Source organism: Anolis sagrei, chromosome 4 (genome assembly GCF_037176765.1).
Source record: "Anolis sagrei isolate rAnoSag1 chromosome 4, rAnoSag1.mat, whole genome shotgun sequence".
Classification (NCBI taxonomy): domain Eukaryota; kingdom Metazoa; phylum Chordata; class Lepidosauria; order Squamata; family Dactyloidae; genus Anolis; species Anolis sagrei.
In genome coordinates, this window is record NC_090024.1 from 153926829 (window position 1) to 153950790 (window position 23962).

Sequence of the window (23962 nt, forward strand, 5' to 3'; positions counted from 1 at the left end):
ATCATAAGCCAAATGTGATGTTATTAATTACTTGAATGTTGTATTTCATCATTCTACAGGGTGAGGCAGCATAACTTCCTTTTTTAAAATGCACACCACTCAGTCGGTTGAAGACGTAGCGGAGCACTAGTGGTCTCGTTCGAGAGGCAGGAGTATAAAGTTTTGTCCTGAGACAGTTCAGTCACCATCATGCGTGCTTTTGCCGCTGAGGCCTACTTTTCGAGCGGATTTGGAGTGGCCGGCCCACTCTCCAGATTTGGCCCCATGTGATTTTTTTCTATGTTTTTTTTAAATCCCATGTTTATGTGAACTGTCCAAGGACCCTAAAAGATTTGAAGACCAACATCCAGGAAGAAATTGCCAACATAACGCCTGCTATGCTGGCAAGAGTCATGACAAATGCCAGAAATCAATTTACTCAGTGTGTGGAGAATGGGAGACGTCACCTACCTAATTTGATCTTCAAAACTACGTAAAACAAAACTTTAGGTATGTGCCTACATTATTAAAAAAAACGAAAAATTTCTGATTAATTTTTTTTATTAAGTTTTGAAAAAAAAGGAAGTTATGCTGCCTCACCCTGTACTTTCACTTGACTTAGCCGATGGTTTGTTGACCGAAATAAAGGCTACTGAGTGACTAACAATGCAGTCTGAGCCCTACCACATGCACAGTGGAGGACCTTCTTAAAGCAACACCAGAAGCACTCCAAGTGGCCAGCTACTGGTCAAAGGACATATTAACATAATGCCAAGTTTTTTAAACTTTGTGGGTTTTTTTAATACAGTACAATTGTACCTTCAGTTTGTTTATGATACGATAAATAAATAATTCCATTCTTAGACAGACTTTCCCCCACATAGACATTTCTAAAAACTGGTGCCATAAAATGCACATGATCTGCTTTGAACTGGATTATATGAATCTACACTGCCATATAATATAATTCAAAGTAGATAATCTAGATTGTATATGGGAGTATAGATGGGGCCTTAGAATCAATAGAAGTGCTATATAAATACACCTTTTACCATTGGTGGTACTGCAATTAGTGTGCGCCTTACAATTGATGGTATGGTGTCTTAGAGTGTAAGAAATATGGAATTACCAGAGTGGAGAAACTGTAGCTATCTCACATTGATATACTACCACAAATAGTTTTTATAGTAAAGTCAGGGAACAGATAATTTAAGATTAGTCCCAACTCTGATTGCTTTGAATATGAAATGACTTGGCATTATTTCATTTAATGATGAAACACAATTCACAACATTAATTAGCAGTTTATTAATGTAATTTTGATAAAATTTTGTTCCTGCAACAATTCTTTAAAACATAGGCCATCACTCTCCTCTGAGATTTGACTTCTAGGCAGTGCTTTCGCATTGCGCGTTCAATCATAAATACAGCCATTCATGAGATTATACATTTAAAAAAGCAGATCTGCTTCATGCTGTTGATGTTTTGTACACAATTTATGGAGAATCACCATTGGAATGGAAACATGTAGATGTTCATGGGACAGTAACTTGATCCATGCTAGCTATAGTGTGAGTGCTTGCAGGACGCTTGATTTTCCGCTTATGTAAAATATAGAATGTTGTGCCAACAATGACAAAAAGAGTGGCAAGACTGCATACTATGCCCACAATGGTAGCAATGAATTTGGATGGACCACGGGGAGTAACAATAGTAGGAGTGGGAGGATCTTCAATAAACAGAGTGGCCCTTGCAATATTGGATACTTCTCCAACATTGTTGCTGCCATCGATGGCACGAATGGCAAAGTAGACGAAGGTGCCATTTTCTTTTGAGAGCTTTTCTGGCTTATAGCGAAAGGACTGTTTGGTTCCAGCTAATTCAGGTATCAGATCAGAAGTGTCCAAAGAGGTGGCATTAGGAAAGTTAGCCTCTGTTAAGTCCAATGGATTTTCACTCTTTTTTATTTCATATCTGTCAGCTGAAAAACATGGTAGAGATGACACATTCCCATTAGGGTACAGGCACTCAATCATGACTCTAAATTAACTGTGAAGTAATAGTAGTTCCATATAACTCCAAAAGTATATTATTTTAATTTTAGCTCCAAAAGACGCATTAAGGCTTATTTTCAGGGGTTGTCTTCTTTCATATACAACAATCCACATTTATTCATGTACAAAAAAATCTACATTATTCAAATGCAGTCATGCCATTTTCTGGAACATCATTTTAATATTACATCCATTTTATTATTTATTTATATTTAATTATATCTTAATATTATTTTATATTTATTTATATTTAATTATATCTTAATATTATTTTATAATTCAATACATTTGTGGTAGGTTGCAATGGATAGACTTAACTTTGCTGTTGAACTTATTTTTGGGAAAACTACAACTCATAATAATAATAATAATAATAATAATAATAATAATTTGCTTTTTATCTGCCTCTCCTCATGGATTGAAGCAGGCTACGACACAGTTAAAATGGCCAGAAAAAAAAGTCATAAAATACAGAAAGATACCAGCTACTTTTTGCGTAATCTGGGGGTTTTGGGGGGAGGGGATGTCAGGAACTACTTGAGAAACTGCAAGTCACTTCTAGTATGGGAGAATTAGCAGTCTGCAAGGACACTGACCGAGGGACACCCAGATGCACATACCTAGTTTACGCCAAAGAGTTCTTGGTTCCTTTTTTGTCTCTCAGTGACCATACATGCTCCTAACAATTACAACAGGAGCTGCAGTGGTACAATGGATTAAACCATTGTGCCAGCTGAACTGCTGACCTGAAGGTCAGCGGTTCGAATCAGTGAGCTCCCATGAGCTCCTGTCGGTCCCGTGAGCTACCATCTGTCAACTCCAGCTTCCCATGTTGGGACATGAGAGTAGCCTCCCACAGGATGGTAAAGCATCCGGGAGTTCCCTTGGTAAGGTCCTTGCAAACAGTCAGTTCTCTCACACCAGAAGCAACTTGCAGTTTCTAAGTTGCTACTGACATAAAAAAAAACTATTACAATTCAAGTAAGCCCATTTCATAGGTGAAACTGAACAGCCTGAATAGATAAGCTTGCCACTGGCACAAGCCATGTGCTTTTTTCCCCCTTTGTGCCTACTTTCCCCTCTTTTCTTTGTGCCTTTTCTATATATCTTTAATCTTGATTTAACCAATTAGTCCAGAAGTTTCCAGAAGATTCTCAGACTATACGTAAATAGTGTTATAGACTCCAGGTCTCCATTCAGAATAAGCCAAGGAAACTTTAGTTTACTCTCAATTAATTCGCTTTTACAGGAGGCATCATTCGGACGCCTCCGGTAAAACCGAGACAGGTCCCGCTTTGGAGCCTGTCTTATGGGCCCTAACCTGATGTTCCCTGACTCTAAATTCAGGAGACTATAAAGTATAGCCTACAGCATCAAGAAAACACACCCCAAACAACAGCAAGCAATACCTCCAAAAATGATTTAACTGTGAGATGAAACTATTTTGCCCTCTATGAAAACAAATGAGGATATCTTTGGCAGGTCTAAAGGACTATAACTTTTGTTCAAAAGAAGCCATCACATGATGCAGATCTCCTCATCCCTGCCCCATTGTCACAGAACACTGAAAACTGAAACCAAAAATTCTATTTCAGAAATACAGACAGTCCCCAGGTTACAAACAAGATGGGTTCTGAAAGTTTGATCTTATGTTGAAGTTGGAACAGGTACTCTAACTCTGTGTGTGTGTGTGTCCATCCGTCCAAGCTTTGGATAGCATTGGGAAGTGTTAACACCCCAGTTGTATTTGTTTTGCCAAAGACCTGCCAAGGATATCCTCATTCAGAAGATTTCACCTCACTTTCTGCCCCTGTGATAATTGGATTATGAAAAATTTGGCTTTTTGTGGAAACAAGGGTTGGCGATAAAGCTTCAGTAGAGACACCTTTTCCCATGATAACTCTTTCAGGACTGAATGTTCCCTTCTGGTGGGTAGATTTCACTCACTTCCTCTTCTCTCACTCCCCTTTGTAACTATGAGTTGTTTGTAAATTGAATGTTTGTACTCCGCCTTGAGTCGTTAGAAGAGGCAGGTAAGAAATGAAATGTGTTATTGTTGTTGTTACCAGAGAATAATTTTATTTATCTTAGTTCAAATAATGTTAAGTGTGTGCATACATGCGCAAAGCAGAAATGCTGATGGGCTGTCCACCCTATCCCACAATAAACCCAAGTTTACTCGCAAATAATACTGGATCAACTTGAGGGTTGACATCCTTTTTTCCACAGAAACAATGCAATACTCCTTTAGGATACTAAGGAAAGGGAATAACTGGTGTAAATAGAAAATATTCAAAACAGTATTTAAACTGTAGAAAAGGCCACCTATTTAACTGATGGGCCCATAAGAGCATTCAATTTGAATCAGAATTGTACTTACCTTGTCCCGAATCAAAATTATCCCCAGGGGCTGTCCAAGACAAAACAAATTCATTATCTTTATTGAATATTACTTCAAGGTCGGTTATTTTATTTGGTGGGAAAACATCTGAAGTCCCTCCAGCAGGAATATCTGTTATAACAAAACTACCTCCTGATACTACTCTGTTAAAACCTCCTATGCCGAGACTGGTATCCGTAACATTCCTTACAGGTCTTGGTGGGTTCAGATGTATTGTCCCTGTGTGAAAAAAATTGAAAAACCTTCAACAGAGGTAACACTTGGCTTGTAAGATACGGGGGGGGGGGGGGGGGGGCATAGAGGCAATGACACATCTTGTCCTGGGCTATAGCCAGCTCTCCACACTCCTGGGTATACAGTTATTGTACTATAGGTTGTAGATTGGAATTTTTTGTTGTTCTGCACTGAGGTGTATAGTATTTGATATTCATAATCACTGCTATACATCACATGTTTTGTGTTTATTTGCAGTATATGAAGTTCAGTTATATTGGAGAAAATCTAACATCTCAATAATTTAGCAATAATCCCATGAGCCCCGTGTATGTGTTACAGTGTCTATCAAGAAGCAGGAAAAATTGCTTATCTATAACTGTGGCTTTCTGAGTGGTGATATGTACAGTCACAATCCTCACACCTCATGAGATCAACTGTCTTAGTATGTTTTACCATGAGATAATTGGATCTGGGAGAACAGAGAACATAAAAAGGCCATGTATATTGGAAGGAACAAGGCTTGTGCCAAACACTATTGCGCAGTGCTGCACTTGTTCTCCTCAAGTGGTGGAGTTCAGAGATGACCATTCAAAGAGCCACCGCTACACTTAAGCTAATTGTCTTTTGTATAGATTTGTATCATGTCTGCTCTTTTTACAACGATATATCATACATATGCATAACATTTATTAATATGAATTATTCATTTTGTATTTTAAGCAGTTATTAAAACACATTATTTTTTTCTTTCAAATTTTGTTATCTATTAGTGCAATTTCTTCATCTTTATCAACAACAATATTTCATATCTCCACTGCAGAAAAAGTTAAAGCAACTTGATGATGCATAAATTCGAAATGCTTCTTTTTATATAATCAGTAAATACATTAAAATCACAACTCTGTAATACAGTACGTTCTTGATTAAGGTCCCCCAGATCATCTTTTCAGTCTTTAATGGAACAATATTGAGTTGCTTCCTCACAATGTTGTCCCCACATTGGGAGTTGTAAATCTTAATACATTGCATTCTTTTAATTTCACATCCCCCCTCCCCCCGGGTGCAAAAATAGCCTTGAAAATGTGCTTCTTATCATTTGGGATTTATTCTGAAGGAAGCCAATAACTGATTTTTTATTTTTTTACAGATAGTGGCCTCTTCTGTTCATATATTACTTTCTGAGTAGAAAAATCATGTTTTCTGTGCACGAAACTTGCTTTCTGTGCAGAAAATGCAGTATTCTTCGTAAATAAATCACATGCATTTTATACAGAATAAATCACAAATGGCCACGGTTCTCACCTGTCCAGGAATGTATTCAATAACATTATCCCACCCTTGGGAAAGCCATTTTTGTCTATTACTTAAATATTTTTGAATACTCTTTCCATCTCTTTCCTATGCAGCTGTTGCACTGGTGTAAATACTGCAGCTACATGAGCAAATGTACAGATAACTCTTCCCCATACAATCAACACAACATGTGACATAAAGGCTTGTAAACAGTTCATATTACTGAGGCCTAAATCCAGTTACTAATAAAGTGCACCCACTGAAGTTATGATACTTATGTGTTCAATTGCCACGTTCCTATAGATTCAATTAATCTAACCAAGATGGGACTGACAATTGGACTTTGGCTAGATGGGAACAGGGACCTATTTCAGGCATACTTGGTGGCTGAATGTTTTTTAAATCCTTTTAAATAATAAACCCAGTCATTTCTAGATCACATACTGTATATACTGTATTTTATTGCATAATAGTCACCACCGCATAATAATTGCTCTCCCATTTTGGGGTGGCAAAATTGGTATTTTTGTGTGTTCCTGCATACCAGGGACTAGAAAGCTCTTGTGGTCTCTTCCAACTATGATTCTATGTTGCTAAAGTGCTTCAGAAAGGCAAAGGAAGGCTGCCAGAATATTATTTTAAGATCCATGTAAGAATTTAGAAAATGTTTAACTGAGACTCTTCCATCACACTGAGTTTGTGACACAATGGTAGGAAGCACACGACTGATAGGATTACAACAGGCTGTGGGTATGATCAGATTTATACAAAATCAGCCAAGGGAATTGGTAAAGGAATGATAAAAAAGCCCAGTATTTCCATAAGGATTTCACACTCTTGAAATTTTTATCACCACTAACACCATAATCTGCAGTTTTCAAAGAACAGAATACTATTTGAGTACTTACCATCATCTGCTATAAAACCCGGTAGATATATACCTTGCCTTTGCCTATGGGTCCTTCTAAAAAGCTTGCCTCCCCCTTGGACGCTCACTTTGATGCTGTATCTGCCATTATTTTTGAAAGCTGTGAAATACCGTGAATAGATCCCATCAAATTTTTTTATATCAGCACCTTAAGGCATAAAATATTGAGAATTAATATCTATCTATCTAATAAAATATCTATGCATGTATGTATATATTTTTCAAGGTGGCTTCCACATCTAGATAGTTGTGTGACTCCCACTGACAATGGCCCTGGACCAAACTTGAAATGTAAAATTTCATTCATAAAATCCAGAAACAAACCATGACAAATTTTAATATTTATCATTTAAAAAACCTAACCCAGGCATCACTGGGTACCAAAACTAGTCTAAAATAGACATCTTACTGTTGGTCATTTTAAAAAAAATGTTGGCCATTTAAAAAAAATCCTATCAAATGTATATGCTCACTTCATGGTATCTTCTCCTGTTTACAAGGATTTTTTTTTTTTGTCGTGTCAGGAGCGACCTGAGAAATTGCAAGTCGCTTCTGGTGTGAGAGAATTGGCCATCTGCAAGGACGTTGCCCAGGGGACACCCGGATGATTTGATGTTTTTAACATCCTTGTGGGAGGCTTCCCTCATGTCCCCGCATGAGGAGCTGGAGCTGATAGAGGGAGCTCATCTGCCTCTCCCCGGATTTGAACCTGCAACCTGTCAGTCTTCAGTCCTGCCGGCACTAGGGTTTAACCCACTGCGCCACCGTGGGCTCCAGTACAAGGAAATAAAGAACATATATTAACACAAGCACTTGAAAATAAACTTACCTGCACCATCATCAAATAGCTCTAACTTTTCAGGTTTATCAAATGTGGATTCAACTGTGGCCATGACAATGGCTCCAAAAACTGGAAAAAGTCCATGGGTGACTTCTGCATAAATGATCATTGGATTAGGAAAAGCATTGCTACTTGTGCTCATGTAGGACTTCACAGTCACTGGAGGCACAGAGGCATCTGCAGCTCGGGTGGTGACCGTTATGGAAATTACTTGAGCTGCCGAGTGAATATTCTGAATTGAATAAACCCAGCGTCCTATCTGCAAATCAAAGTGTTACAGTATGAAATGCGGCATGTAAAACTTCTGGAAATAGTTATCCCCCATTTATACAATGCCATGCTGTTTTATCTGTAGATAGCAAAGCTGTAATTCCAGAAGCTTTGTAAGCTATGTATATATTAATGTTTAGTCACTAAAATTGTGCTTGACCCTTGTATTAAGCATAACAATGCTTCATATAAGGAATAAGCACATTTTTAATTACTAAATAATAAATTAAATATGTTTATGTATTATGTTCAACAGAAATAAAACCCTATTTTTACCTCTGCAGTTCCAGGAATCTTCAGCCTAGCTGTTCGGATGTTGGAATTTTCAATTACAAAGTCTGTTTTTGTGTACTTTTTTCCTTTGGGATCTGTCAGGGAAATTTCTGGTGGACTTGTGCTTGCACTCCATGTAATCAGAAAGAAAGTGTCATTTCCCACAGTTTGATCAATAGTAACAATACCATTCATCAATTTCCTGCCATTAATGCTTTGTGACTTACTTTCAAGCTGTTGAGAGGGAGCAAGTAAATAAAAAGTGTTTTAATATAGTGAAAAAGTGAGTGTACATACTCCTGCCCCACATACAGCCTGCCGCACACATATATAAGGGTTGGAACTTTAATAGTGGAAACACTGCTGTAAAGACGCCATGCAAAGAAACCAAAGAATGTTATGTATACCACACATTAGTTACATACCTACCTTACCTCTCAGCAAAAAGACTCGCCCTTCCTACACATGTGGAGTGACGTGAAGAACTGAGCCTCGTATTAGCTTGCGATCTAAAGTAAATCTTGTCATGATGTTTTCAAAACAAGAACAATGGAGTTAAGATAATGACTGAATGTGCCAGAGGTTGTACAGCATGGCAGTGTCATCAAGGTCTTCAAGAGGCTTGCGAGGAATCTGCATTGCCTTACAGAACAGTGGCAAGGGGGGTAAAAGCTTTCAACGAAGGACGCCAAAATGTGGGAGACATGCATCGGCGAGATCGTTCTAGTGTCAGCGAAGCAGATGTGAATGCTGTTGCCACACTCGTACACAGTGATTGACGCCATACAATTCGTGAGCTGGCCCGAAACACAAGATTTGCGCATACGACTGTGTTCCACATTCTGAAGGAACGCCTGGTCATGAGAAAAATTGCTTCACGATGGGTTCCACATCATTTGACGGAAATGCAGAAATGGCTACGATACGATGCTTCTTGTACCCACTTGGAGCGCTATGAGCACGAAGCAGAGGCTTTCTTACACTGTATCATTATGCTGGATGAGACTTGGGGCCAGATCGTACCAGCCAGAACTGAAACGCCAATCAAACGAATGGCATCATTATGGGTCACCACAAAGTTTGAAATTTCGTCAGAATCTCAGCAATGTGAAAGTTATGGTGATTCTCGTGTACGACTGTGATAGTGTCATCCTAACGCATACATCAGACCGTCAATGCGCAGTATTACTGCTCATTTTTGGAACACCATCTCAGACCAGCTTTGAGAAAAAAATGGCGACACTTTCTACAGAACGCCCCAATCATTTTGCATGAAAATGCTCGGCCACATGCAACGCAAGCTGTGACAGATTTGCTCGATCAATGGGGCTGGGAAGTGCTGTACCATCCACCATACTCCCCAGACTTAAGCCCTTGGGACTTTGACTTAATTCCTAAGATTCCTAACAGTTCACTGCAGAACTGTTCCAGATATTCTTGCAGTAGTAGACCGCTCCATTCAAACTATCAACAGAACAAGTGCTGCAACAGGTGTCCTACGACTTCCACATCATTTGAAACGGGTTGTACACAATGCTGGTGACTATACTGAAGGAATGTAAAACTTGGTGGCATGTATCACTTTTGTATTAAACGTAAATAAATAGTTGCCACTAGTAAAGTTCCAACTCTTGTATGATTAGGAGGTTGCCTCAGTGGACACTCTTTCCACATTCTGACAGAAATGTGAAAATTCAACAAGAGGCACGAAAAAGTCAATTTTTGGTCCTTCTCTCTGTTTTCTGCAGCTTTGCCCAGTGATAAAGGCATGCTTTGGGTGGTTTTCCCAGCACTGTGGTGCAAGCTTTTGCAATTTATGGACCTGAGGAAAGGAGAAGAGATTGTGCCCAGTCCAGTTGTGCTGGATTCTGCTCTCCAAGCAGATAGGCTTTACTCCAAACTTTATTGGCATTTCCCAAGATGCTAAGCCTTGGTAATAAACAGATTTGGCACCTTGGATAACTCCTTAAAAGCTGGAATTGATTCATTGCTCTGAGGCTGGATCTACACTGCCTTATAACCCAGAATCTGATCCCAGATTATCTGCTTTGAACTGGATTATATGAGTCTGTACCACCAGATACTCTGGGATAAACAGATATCTGGGATCCAATCCTGGAAAATAGGGCAGTGTAGATCCAGTCTGACATAGGAGTCATCAGCTGCATCTGCCTTACATCTACACATAGCTAAACTGTTGAGAAGCCACATTTAGCAACTAGCAGTGGTTCTCAACCTGTGGGTTCCCAAGTGTTTTGGCCTACAACTCCCAGAAATCCCAGCCAGTTTACCAGCTATTAGGATTTCTGGAAATTGGAGACAAAAACATCTGGCAACTCACAGGTTGAGTATCACTAACGTAAGAGGTTGCAAATGCGTTCCAATACCATTGCTTCTAAACTTACTGAAGTAATATTTTTCTGTATAGCTATAGTTTTTGTGTTTATACATTATTCTCATCTATAAGGTCTTTTCAAAGCAAAAGGCAGAGGGATATTTAAGCAAATATACAAAATGCCAACCAATGACCTTAGCAGAATGTTTCAAAGGCACATGCTAATTACTACACAAGATAACAATAATGTGCAAAACTTAAAAGAGGCAAGACATCAGAAGTGATGCATTATTTAGGCCATTTAATGACCTAAAGCACATGACTTTCAGGGATAGCATAAGGTCACAAATGTATGCGCTAAAATGTGTAGCATGACTGGTAACAGAACTGAAACGAGCAATGGCATCAGAAACTGGACTAAGGAAATGTTGTTGTTGTTGCTGCTGCTGTCTTTGTTGTTGTTACCCACCTATCCTCACGGCTCGAGATGGGGACAGCTATCCTTTAATATTTGCTAACTACCTAGCAATTGTAACCATGATGCTATTTATCACTACAGCTACCAACACATCCCACTTCCTTCCAAATCCTTGAAATCCAGACCTGAATAGATTGTTGACTGACATCTCCACTTCCAGATGAAATCCCACTGAAAGCATCTATGAGGCCATTGGAATCCAAACTATCTGTGGCATAAAATGTCAAACCTCCTGAAATGTGATTGGTAGAATAAATGAGAATAGGTTGCAGACTACATGCTAAAAGATAACATGCTTTGTAGTAGTGAAACGAAATGAAGTTTTACAAGCACAAATGTCCCTTTTGTCCAGCAGCTTAATGCCCACAGCAATGGTTCTCCCTCCTGTATCTATCCCCAATCCTTATTTACCTCAATGTCTAGTTTAGATTGTGAATAAGGGCCAGACCTAACTGTTCTTAGTGTAGCATCATGTACATCCTGTGCTTCATCCTCCCTCCTTTCATTTTCTCTCTATCGTGACACACAGATTCAAAATATCACTTCACTTCCCAACTGTATTTCGAGCTGTGATAAACTGAAAAAAGTGGGGTATTATGAGAAATCACACAGACAACACTCTTCCCATATTTTGGTCCATTCATGTCACAATGACATAATATATGAGATGGAGGAACTCTGCATCTTATCATGAAATGCCAGACTCCCATGTCAGGAGTCTGGAATATCAGGAGCAAGGATGTAAAATATGAAGAAAAGACACTTGGGTTTTTAAATGGTGCACTTCTATATTAAAAATCTGGACTGAAAACATATATAGGAAATATAAGATGGTAAGGCTCCTCTTCCCAGTGCACTTAAATATGTTGTTTCTCAGGAGTCTAGATTCAAACAATAAGGATCACTACAGTCCCAATTTAGGGAGGGGGGGACTGGTGTCATTTATTCATCCATTTTATTTAATTTGCACCCTGCCTTTCTCTCAATTTGAGATCCAAAGCGGCTTGCATGATGAGTTAGAACAGTAGATTCTACCCAAGATGAGTGGGAGGGGGAACAACTGCATGGAAAACATTACTTTTAGACAGTTTAAAAAGGCTATTGAAATGATAAAAGATACAGCATACCCCAGTAAAAGGACCTTCTACACCAAACTGAACATACAAAGGCCCGAGTAATCAGAAAGGTCTTCCCTTGCCATTAGACAGAGAGCAGAGAATGGGGCAACCCAACTTCTTGCAGCAAGTAATTCCACAGTTATGGAATAGCCACTGAGATCCTTTCCTCCTGAGATCTCACCAAACATGCCTATGATGCTGATAGGATCAAGAAAAGGCTTTCACTTCAAATATCTTAAAATGCAGACAGGCTAATTTGGGAAGAAATGGATTTTCAGGCAGTCTGGTCCTTAATTTGTGATATTGAATGAATCATTTGTCTCAATCTGTACCAAAAGAGTTCCCCTACTTTTTTGTTCTCAGCATCTGATGCTCATCTGTACTCTCCTTCAGCATCTGGGCATCCCATTTGGTTATCATGACTGCTAAGAATTGTTCCATGTGAGGAGAAAGTGGCAAAGACATTGTGAAATACATTGACACAATGGCTGGGTAGCAACCTACCCAGCTGGCATTATAGAGCACAGAGGAAAAAAAGTCTTTAATACTTGGCTTGCTCATTCACCTGTCATGTCTGCCAGCTTTTCTAGATCATTTGAAGCCTCTGAACCCAAAGCAATGGTATGAATGATGGACCCACTGTTTTGAATCTGAGGAAAACAAGAACGTATGGCCGGATCTTCACCATGTGTCAAAAGCACAATTTCACAGCCTTCTGAACTCGGATATTTTTTCAGAAATATCTATTTGGGAAAAAAGAGTTTTAGCAGCAATGGAAAAAATACTATAGGAAGATAGCTCAAACTCAAGTGTTAAAAAAACATTTCAACAATTTATTACATGGTGTGGTTTGCTCATTATGGGTCAGGACAACTTTCTAAATCATTATTCACAAAATAAAATACTTGAATATGATGGAATGCCGGTTTTGTTAAATTAGCATAGAGCATTTCACCACATTATGGATCAGGGTACCTTCTAAACTCTTCACAAAATTGATTGCCTGGCTCTTTCTCCCTAGTTGTTCTTCTGCTACAACTGCCATAGCAGATTCCCGCAGTTTCCTAAAAGAGAGAAGTCTAATGACCTAATATAAAAATGGGCACATTCCCTTCACCAGGCCTGCACGATGTAGCAGTAGTAAGCGGCCAAAATAATGGCCCTTCCACAAGCCCTATATCTCAGAATATCAAGGCAGAAAAATCCCACAATATCTGCTTTGAACTGGGTTATCGGAGTCCACACTCAGATAATGTGGGATTTTCTGCCGTGATATTCTGAGATATAGGGCTGTGTGGAAGGGCCCTGAAATAGGCTAAACATCTTTGGAATGCTGGTGGGTTTGCAGAAAGGCATTTTTCTTTCAGAGCAAATATCAAAGTGAATTAGTCTGAATTCCCTCCCCCCCCCCCCCCTTTCAGTGTAGTGGTAAGTTGCAATCCTTTTCTGAGAAAAAGAAGTGGCTCATCTCTTGCCGCCACTGCTCTTCCTTTCTCTTTGCCTCTGGGTTGCCTCTGTCCCACAACAACTTCATGCTGAAGCTGTGATCTCCCTCACACAGGAGGGAAAGAAATGGAAGGAAGCTGGTGGTTTTTCCTACTGGAGAAGGAAGAGACAACAGAGGAAATCCATAGGCAAACTAAAAGGAAGAGCAGTGAAGTTTCTGACAAGTCCCCACAAGCAAAGGGTGCAGAGTTGGCAGTTTTGCCACTGAATGAGACAGAAAGGAAAAGCGACGGAGTCAAGAACCGAGATCTTTCTTCTTTACCGCCTCCTTCTCCCACTAAGTCCTGGGGACCAGATGCAGCCCCCTGGGCATTTACCTTAGGCCCTTCTCATTCTCCCTGTCCCTTCAGCATAAGGATATGGTGGCCCGCCGCATCCTTATGCAGAAAAGACAAGGGAGGAAGGCACATAGCAGCTGAGAGCCCTCTGGAGCCACAGCATGTCTCACCCTCCTCTCAGCACAAGGACGGTGCAAGCAGCCCCATCCTTATGCTGACAGAACAGCCTGAGAAAGGCATGCAGCAGCTAAGAGCCCTCCAGAGCGCTCTCTGCAACTCACCCTCCCAACATAATGCTGAGAAGACAGTCCGAAGATCGGGGGGGGGGGGGAGGATCAAGGAGGAAGATCAAGTCAGTTGCCATATGTCTTGTTTTCCTCATGGCCAGAGGCGGCCCTAGGAATTTTCAACGGTAAGCACACAGTATTTTGGCACCCTCCCCTTCCAACCAATCATTGATATATATTTTCCGTTCGTCGCGGGAGTTCTGTGTGCCATATTTGGTTCAATTCCATCATTGGTGGAGTTCAGAATGCTCTTTGGTTGTAGGTGAACTATACATCCCAGTAACTACACTTGCAGCACTTGCTCCCTTGCCTGGCCCGCTTTGGGTCTGGAGGTGTGCCTGAAGACCCCGGCGTGTGCACCAAAAGTCACCTCTTCTCCTGACTTTCTCCTCAGCCATTGGGACCAAGAGAGAGAGAGAGAGAGAGAGAGAGGTGGAGATGCCCACCTTTCCTGAAGGTAGGCGCAAAAACAAAGGAGGGAGCGGAGATGGGAGATACCTCCAGCTGGATGGTCTCTCTCTCTCTCTCTTGGTCCCAATGGCTGAAGAGAAAGTCAGGAGAAGAGGCAACTTTTGGTGCACACGTTGGGGTCTTCAGACACACCTCCAGACCCAAAGCGGGCCAGGCGCGGTGGCTCCACCCCTTGGCCCACCCGCGGATTGGGGAGAGGAGAGGAGGCGGGTGGAGCGCCAGGGGATCGGGAAAGGGAGCCGGTCATGTGGAAGGGATCGAACGCGGAGAACGATTGAGCGCTGGCTCTGCTCGCGCACCCGGTGGCCGGGTGGAGCAGGAACGAGAGGGGCTAGGTGAGGCTCAAGGGCCCGGCCCCTTTGGGAAGAGGATTGCCCGGCAGTGAAGCAAGAAAGCCAAGGCTCCCCCCGGACTGCTAGGGCTGTTGTGAGCTGAGGGGGCGCTCCTAAAGTGGTGGTCGAGGGGCATTTACAGAGGTGCCTCTGCACCCCTGGCAAAAAAAAAGTGTTCTACTTCGCGTAATGGACAAGCCGCCCCTGCTCACGGCATAAGGAAAATCCATAAGGAAAATTCCATCTTGTCTTCTGCCTATATCATCACTTGAGAGGCCCCTCCCCCTTCTGGCACCAACGGCTGCTCTGGCAAGAGCGAAGACAAAAGGGAGCAGAAGACACTTCCATCTTGTCTTTACTAATAATACAGGGTTAGTCAAAATGCATAGGCCAATAAGCCATTCAATTGAATGGCTTATTGGCCTATGCATTTTGACTAACCCTGTATAATATAGTATATTGTATATACATATAATATTTATAATATTATAATGTAATACAATATAATAGTAGTAATAATAATTCAATATTATAATTATAATTATATATTTACATTACATGTAATATTACTAATAATATTACAATATAATGGTATAGTTCAATATAGTAATATATACTGATATTGCACTATGCTAATAATATAATGTATTGTATGAAAATATATACTGTAAGCCGCTCTGTGTCCCCTTTGGGGTGAGAAAAGCGGCATATAAATGCCGTAAATAAATAAATAAATAAATAAATAGGGATGGGGTGAGCAGCCCCATCCTTATGCCAAGGGGACAACCTGAAGATGTCCTGAGCCCCACCCTGCCCTCTCCCTCCCGCCCAGCCAATTTGGTTGGTCTCATAATGCGGCCCCAAGGCAAAAAAGTTTGTCCACACCTGCTCTAAACCAACCAATCTAATATGAAATTCGAACATAATCTGAAACCCACTAATTCAACCTCCCTGACTAAAGGTCTGATACCCCTTAACATTTCATCCCCACTCCCTATAATGCCAAACTGAGTCCAACAATCTCCATCTTGGATCTATTGTTGGTGCTCCCTTTGTCACAGGTTAGTTTAGCAACTTTGGTGCATACAGAAAGGAAGTGTGTAAAGGAAAAATACTTGGAAAAAGGAATCGTTGGTTCCAATTTCTACTTTGCTGTTGCACTGCATGTGACCGCCCTCTCTAAGACCGATGCTCAGAGCCTCTGTGGGCTGCATCCAACCCAGCCCCTGGGCCACATGTTGTGCACAACTGCCCTCCACCAATATACTAAAAGGGAGATAATAATTACTGCTGGAAACACACAGGGATGTTCCATTGCTCTTTCAGTCAACCTTCATAGATTATAATGCAGTTGCCAGGCTTTAAAATCCCTTTGTGCGCTCTCTCTTGTGTTCATCTATTTGACAGGGGGGAAACACATGTGGAGCTTGCAAAAATTCCTCCTTTTGCAGTAGATTGGGATGTATACAATGCTTTTGTTAAAAAAATCCCCGCTTCACCTGAAATCCTGCAAGCACGCCTTCACATATTTTACTTTCTCCAACGGCTGTGGTAGGAAGATAGCTTGCAAGAGTTTGGCGCACTCTGTCATTGACAATCTTTTGCAACACACTCTTGGTGGCTGCTTCACTACTGAATGTTACAATTCCAACCCAGGATCCGCTTTCAATAATTTGAAGAAGAAACAATTTTGCAGCTTGGTTCAGCCGACCAAGACGATTTACCTGCATTGGGAGGGGGGGGGTGTGCATAAGATGAAATTAATCAAATTTAGACAACTCCATAAAGATTCATTTCAGTGAGGCTTGGAATGTGCTTTTGTGGGTTCATGGCTTTGTTTGGTACATTCTCTCTTGTCTGTTGTCCTTATCAGCCAACTTTCAGAATGTAGCATATGTTTCATTCTTTTTATTCATCTCACACAGGCTACTCCAAGGTCATGGTCAATGGATGTGCTGGATCACAGTTCCCATAATTGCTGCTTAATGCTGGTTGGGAATGAGGAGCACAATAGTCCGGGATAGAAAATTGAGGGGACATCAATTTAGGAAAGATAACCCCACATCTTTTCATTACCTTTAAAGATTTATACTCTACCTTTCAATCATGATTCCCTAACCCAGAGGTATCAAACTTTTGGCCCGCCTGTTGTTTGAGCCTCCAACTCCCAGAAGTCAAATGGCTAGGAATTCTGGGAGCTGAAGTCCAAAACACTTGGAGGGACACACATTTGAATAAAGGAAAAGCAACATACTTAAGCTATTCAGACTATTGACAGATGCACCCTCCGTTTTAATTTTCTGCTGTGTAATTTCTTTTTAAAAATAATTTTAAATTGAATATTTCCATATTTTTTCACTCAAGAGGAAAAAATGGAACAGTCAAGTAAAAAGCAAAAAAGGGAGGTAGGCACAACTGAGTTATTGTTAGTAGATTAACTCTTCACAAATACTGGTATCTAGTATGTTTCTGGGGAATAGGGAGGGGGTTGAGGGAACAGAGGGAAAGACATTGTACAAAATCATAGTTGTTACATCTAATTCTTCAACACATTACTTAAAGTATTAAAATATTACAAATTCCATATATTATAGAAAGCAAAAAAGGGATAGTATAATCATCGAATTTAAAAACCCAATAGTTGTGTCTTCTTATATTTTCTGTATTATTCCATGTCCTTCTTGTCTTCGTTAAAAGTTCATCTTGATTGTTCTTATTGAGATTATTTCTTAGCTCTTTTAACTCTTTTATCAAATTGTAATTATTTTCTAAATAATCTAAAGGTTTAATTTAATCTGTTAGTTAGTAAATTAGTATTGTGCAGACAAAATTTTACTATATATCACTATTATTGTCTCTCCCCCCCCCCCCCCCCGCCCCCCAACAATCCAAATCTGGTTAAGGGGTACCAACTTCTCTGTTATCCATGGATTCTTAATGAGGGATTGATAACTATTACGAAGTGTATAAGTAGGATAATAATAGTATCTTTTTAGCCAACAAGTCCTGAAATCTGTATCATTTTGAAATTATTTTGTATGTTTATTAGTTATATAGCTGAAATTAGTTTGTTCATTTCTACCATTTCACAAACTCTTATGCTCTATCCAAAGTTTATCAAAATTACAATTTTCTTGACATCCATTTTTACATGCTCCCCTTGTTTTCATCAGACGATTGAGTCTCTTAATCTCCTTATGACAGACGCTACAGCCATATCTCTAAACATTATTTTCTTGTAGAAAATTTGCCCCAAATGATTGGCCTATCTGTTTCTACACATCAAGTTCTTGCATTCTGAACTCCGCCACAAAATTTTGGATTAGTATCCTTTTCCAACTTTGAGCCACATCAGGAGTGCCTCCCAGTCTGACTTGAGACTGCCCCTGCAGACCATCTAACCGTTTCATCTGTATTTTTTCTTGCAGAACTTACATCTGGGGATCATTCTGCTTTGGCCCAATTGGTTCCTTTCTACTTGATTTTGATCTTGTGTGTCATCAATTCGCTCTTTCATTATCTCCACCTCATTCGGTTCCTTCCTTGCATCCTACTGCATCATCTTTGATTAGTCAGTTTCATGAACTAGAATTCCCAGACTGATGTCTATTGATTGGCTCTTATTCAAGATATCATCTAGTACAGTGGTTCACAACTTGTGGGTCCCCAGGAGTTTTGGCCTACAACTCCCAGAAATTCCAGTCAGTTTACCAGCTGTTGGGATTTCTGGGAATTGAAGGCCAAAACATCTGGAGACCCACAGGTTGAGAACCACTTCTCAAGTATGTCCAACTTATTATTAACCATGTTCACTGATTCATCAGAGTTTCAAACTGTTGACTCATGAACTGTACCCAATTCTCTCTCTCTTGCTCGCTCGCTCTCTTGAGCCTTGGAATTAGTCATCACATCAATCATTTGGTCTATTTCTGAACAATGAGGCTGGGGACCCATTTGGTTCCTTCCTCGCATCCTACAGCGTGATCTTTGATTGGTCAGTTTCATGAACTAAAGTTCATAAAACGGCCCAAAACACAGGACCTGTCTTGGTGTTTACCTCCATTAAAAGTGAATCTATTCGGAATAAACTAAGGTTTAATTAAATACCTCATTAGATCTGGGCCTTCCAAAAGGTCCTAGTCTAATGATGTATTGCACCTGTGAGGACTGACTTTCGGGATTGTGTTCTGTGACACCGGGGGGTCAGTCCACACAGCCATCCTGCACCTTCAGCTTTCTGGAACCCAAAAGTGTGGGATAGCACCCAATCCCTCTCCTCCAGCCCTCATTTAGGCCCCCAAACTTACTGGAGAGGCCCACCGGCAGCAGAGACCATTCCCTAGAGTCTTTCTGGTGTGATAAAATGGTATGTCAGGAGGTGGAGTGGGGGAGGGAGTGGCTGGTGATGGTTTCTATGACAGTTTAGTGGGAAGTCCACTCCGTGTTTTAGGCCCTTTCTACACTGCCATATAAAATCCAGATTACTTGCTTTGAGCTGGATCATATGAAAGTGTAGACTCATATAATCCAGTTCAAAGCCTTGATATTCTGGGTTATATGGCTGTGTGGAAGGGTCCTTAATTTGTACTTTTAAAAGACATCCATTAAAAGAGCTATCAAGGTTGCAAAGCTGACTTTTCTTCATTCTTTAAAGATCACTGCTTTGGATTGTTGATATGGCAATGTAGAAGGGTCTTCTCCATTTCCATATAATCCAGATTATCAAAGCAGATAATCCACATTATCGTCTTTGAACTGGATTATTTGAGTCTACACTCTCATATAATCCAGTTCAAATCAGATAATCTGGATGCTGGTTGTTGAGTTGGTTTGATATGGTTTTTAACATTGTTTTCATACTTTGTTGTTTTTAATTGTGGTATAATCGGACCGTTATATGTTATTATGTCTCTAACTGTGTTTTATTTTGTGAATTTTGTTGTATGCCCTGGGCTTGGTCCTTCGATGAGATGGTGACGGGGTATAAAAATGAAGGTTATTATTGTTATTATTATTATTATTATTATTATTATTATTATTATTACTATAATTTTATATGGCAGTGCAGAAGGGTCCTAAGGTCCATATCAGACAGGCAGTTTGCCTTTTACTCATAAATGAGGATGGAAAATATTTCGGAAATATCATTTAGCACATGTTTGGGAAATTTACATCTTGAATGGCTTTAAAATTCAGGTGATATCTGACCACTACTCAACTAAGATGGAAATCACCGCCTGCTATTGCCTAGAGTGGGGGTCCCCTAACTAAGGCCTGCAGGCCAGATGGGTCCCTCAAATGTAATTTACCCAGTTCCTGCCCTAAACTTTAGACCGGGGGTTGCCCAAGGTCTGAAATGACTTGAAGGCACACAACAACTAATTAACTTGATTATCTCATCAGCCACAGGGCCCTTCCACACAGCCCTGTATCCCAGACATCAGAAAATGTTGATCATTTCTGCTACCTTGGCAGCCACCTCTCCACCAAAGTCAACATCGACACCGAAATACAACACTGCCTGAGCTCTGCAAGCGCAGCATTTTTCTGAATGAAGCAGAGAGTGTTTGAGGACCGGGACATCCGTAGGGATACCAAGGTGCTTGTTTATAGAGCTATTGTCCTCCCAACACTGCTATATGCCTGTGAGACGTGGACTGTCTACAGACATCACATGCAACTCCTGGAACGATTCCATCAGCGCTGCCTCCGGAAAATCCTGCAAATCTCTTGGGAAAACAAGTGGACAAACGTCAGCATGCTGGAAGAAGCAAAGACCACCAGCACTGAAGCGATGGTCCTCCGCCATCAACTCCGCTGGACCGGCCACGTTGTTCGGATGCCCGACCACCATCTCCCAAAGCAGTTGCTCTACTCCGAACTCAAGAACGGAAAATGAAATGTTGGTGGACAGGAAAAGAGATTTAAAGATGGGCTCAAAGCCAACTTTAAAAACTCTGGCATAGACACTGAGAACTGGGAAGCCCTGGCCCTTGACCGCTCCAGCTGGAGGTCAGCTGTGAGCAGCAGTGCTGCAGAATTTGGAGAGGCACGAATGGAGGGCGAAAGGGAGAAGTGTGCCAAGAGGAAGGTGCGTCAAGCCAACCCCGACCGAGACCGCCTTCTACTTGGAAACCATTGCCCTCGCTGCGGAAGAAGATGCAGATGCATGTAAACATTCATTTCCATCATTCCATATATGCTTTGATTCAAAGAAACTGGATTATTTTGGGCTCAGGTGTGCCTGGCCACATACGGACCCACCAGAATACTGGAAGACAATCCTCCTCGGAAAACAAGGGATCGCCTAAGTAAGTAAGTAAGAAAGTATCCCAGAATATCAAGGTAGAAAATCCCACATTATCTGCGTTTAGATTCAGATAACCCAGTTCAAAGCTGATATTGAGGGATTTTCTGCCTTGATATTCTGGAATATAGGACTGTGTGGAAAGACCTCCACACTTACCATTGAAATAGTGGTAAGTTTATGTTGGTTAACACTTTAACTTCATGTTAAGTATTGTATTGTTTTTTCATGGTTTTTCCACTACAGATAAGATATATGTAGTGTGCAAAGGAATTTGTTCATGCTTTTTTCAAAGTATAGAACACCTCTCCAGCAGTATGAGGGACCATGAACCAGCCCTCTGCTTAAAAGGTTTGAGGACCACTGGCTTAGAACAACTCTTTCGTACATATCTATTGCTGTATCTAATCAGAAGCAGAAATAATGGGAGACAAACTTACCTTTTCCATCCTTCCAGAAGTATCAAGCACTAGACACACAGTTCTCTCCTGCATTTTCATCAAATGAATGGTGGGGTCAGGAGGAGGAGCATCTAATGGACGTGAACTGGCAAAATCAGCAGAGCCCATAATCACTTCCCATGTGCTTTTGTAGCTGCACATTTTGTTCTGCATGTTTGGTGCCATAAGGTTATGATTACTTTTGTCACAAAACTGTGAAATCTAAATAGGCAAAAAGTAGCACATGATTGTGAGATCATTAGTAATTCCTAGTTAAAAACAACTGTTCCCATTTTATAAAGTAACTAGCCACCCCCTGCCACATGTTGCTGTGGCCCAGTCTGATCAGGAAAATCAAGTAATGAGAAAGTGGTGGTTTCTAATATATGTAATTTCTTTATGGTTGTGGGTAAACAGTATTCCTTGCTGCTTCTTCGTCAGTGTTGATGTGGAGAGTGTCTGGTTTGCCCACCCTGGAACATGCAACATATCATTGTCCTTCTTTAGGGGTCCCTTTCAAATCTATGATACTATATCTCTGTGTGTGTGAATCATATATATCTATCTATATCTATGGCTGGATGGCTCTTTGTCAGGAGGGCTTTGTTTACGTTTTCTGTTGGTCATGGGGGTTCTGTGTGGGAAGTTTGCCCCAATTCTGTCGTTTGTGGGTTCAGAATGCTCTTTGATTGTAGGTGAACTGTAAATCCCAGTGACTACAAATCGCAAATGTCAAGGTCTATTTCCCCCAAACTTCATCTGTGTTCATATTTGGGCATATTGAGTGCTTGTGCCAAGTTTGGTCCAGATCCATCATTGTTTGAGTCCACATTGCTCTCTGGATGTAGGTGAACTACAACTCCAAAACTCAAGGTCAATGCCCACCAAACACTTCCAGTATTTTCTGTTGGTCATGGGAGTTCTGTGTGCCAAGTTTGGTTCAATTCCATCGTTGTAGGTGAACTATAAATTCCAGCAACTACAACTCCCAAATGAGAAAATCATAATTTTTGAGTGATGGTCACTCCTTGTGTTGTGAGTCGTTTTGTAGCCAAATTTGGTGTGATTTCGTTCATTGGTTCTTTTGTTTTTAAGGTACTCATTATGCATTTATATATATATATATATATATATATATAAGATAGATATTACAAATATGGAAAAATCTGTACCACACAAACAAGCTAGAGATACTCTGTGGAGTTTTAGTTTGACATATGCTACGCCCTCAGTCATATAAAATATAAAATGTTTCAGTTTACCTAAAGTTCTGAAATCCCACAAAAAAACTACTTCAAAAAGAAAGAGAATGGCACAAGAAGGATGGGGGAAATCTAGGAGAAGGAACAAGAGAAAAAGGAGATGGTAATATCTGTGTTCTATATAAATAAAAATGTAATGTTCGTTTGTGATATTAACAGAACTCAAAAAACACGGGGGGAATTGACACCAAATTTGGACAGAACACAGCATTTGGAGCAATCTATGTCTTGCACTCAACAATATTTCTCCCAAAAAACAGGAAGACCTTAAATTTAAAAAGAGAACACTGCGCATGTGTTCAAACCCATTCTCTTCCCCCCATCCCTGCCGCACGAGCACAGCCAGCACGAGAGGCACCAACGGCATGCCCAATGGGCAAACAGGCGAGAAGGCGCCCCGCAGCCATGGCAGAAAAAAGGGGCGGTGCTGGGTGAGCAAGGCCTGCCTCTAAAGTACCTCCCTCCTTCCTGCTCCACGCCTGGCTCCAAGGATCCTTCCTTCCAGTACCCAGGCAAGAGGTAAAGAAGGGAAGGAAGGGAAGTGGCAGAGAAGAAAGAAGAGAGAGTAAGAGGGAGGGGAAGAAAGCAGGAAAGAGAGAAGGAGGGATGAAAGCGAAGACCAAAGGAAGGAAAGGGAGAGAAGGAAGAAAGGAGAGAAAGAAGGAAAATAAAAGAAAAGGAGGGAGGGAGGGAGGAAAGAGAGAAGGAAAGGAAAAAAAGGAAGGAACGAAGGAAAGAGGGAGAGAAGGAAGGAAGGCGAGAGAGAAAGAGGGATGGAAGGTTGGCCACAGCACCTACTAACCCAAGGAGTGACCATCACTCAAAAATTGAGTTTGTTATTTGGGAGTTGTAGTTCCTGGGATTTATAGTTCACCTACAATCAAAGAGCATTC

At 40.7% G+C, this 23962-nt stretch overlaps 1 protein-coding gene across 1 annotated transcript in view; it reads right to left on the reverse strand.

Moving 5' to 3' along the window:
- Positions 1-1477: 1477 nt before the first annotated feature.
- Positions 1478-23962, reverse strand: part of LOC132773406 (calcium-activated chloride channel regulator 1-like) — a 31792-nt gene continuing 9307 nt past the window's right edge. Inside the window, exons 6-14 of the mRNA XM_067467055.1 lie at positions 21808-22029; positions 16560-16784; positions 12752-12929; positions 11194-11300; positions 8259-8489; positions 7701-7971; positions 6852-7019; positions 4414-4653; positions 1478-1960 (exon numbers count right to left, since the gene is read on the reverse strand). Coding sequence (XP_067323156.1) covers positions 1515-1960; positions 4414-4653; positions 6852-7019; positions 7701-7971; positions 8259-8489; positions 11194-11300; positions 12752-12929; positions 16560-16784; positions 21808-22029 — 2088 coding nt within the window. The 3' untranslated portion in view covers positions 1478-1514. The remainder of the gene's footprint in view (positions 1961-4413; positions 4654-6851; positions 7020-7700; positions 7972-8258; positions 8490-11193; positions 11301-12751; positions 12930-16559; positions 16785-21807; positions 22030-23962) is intronic.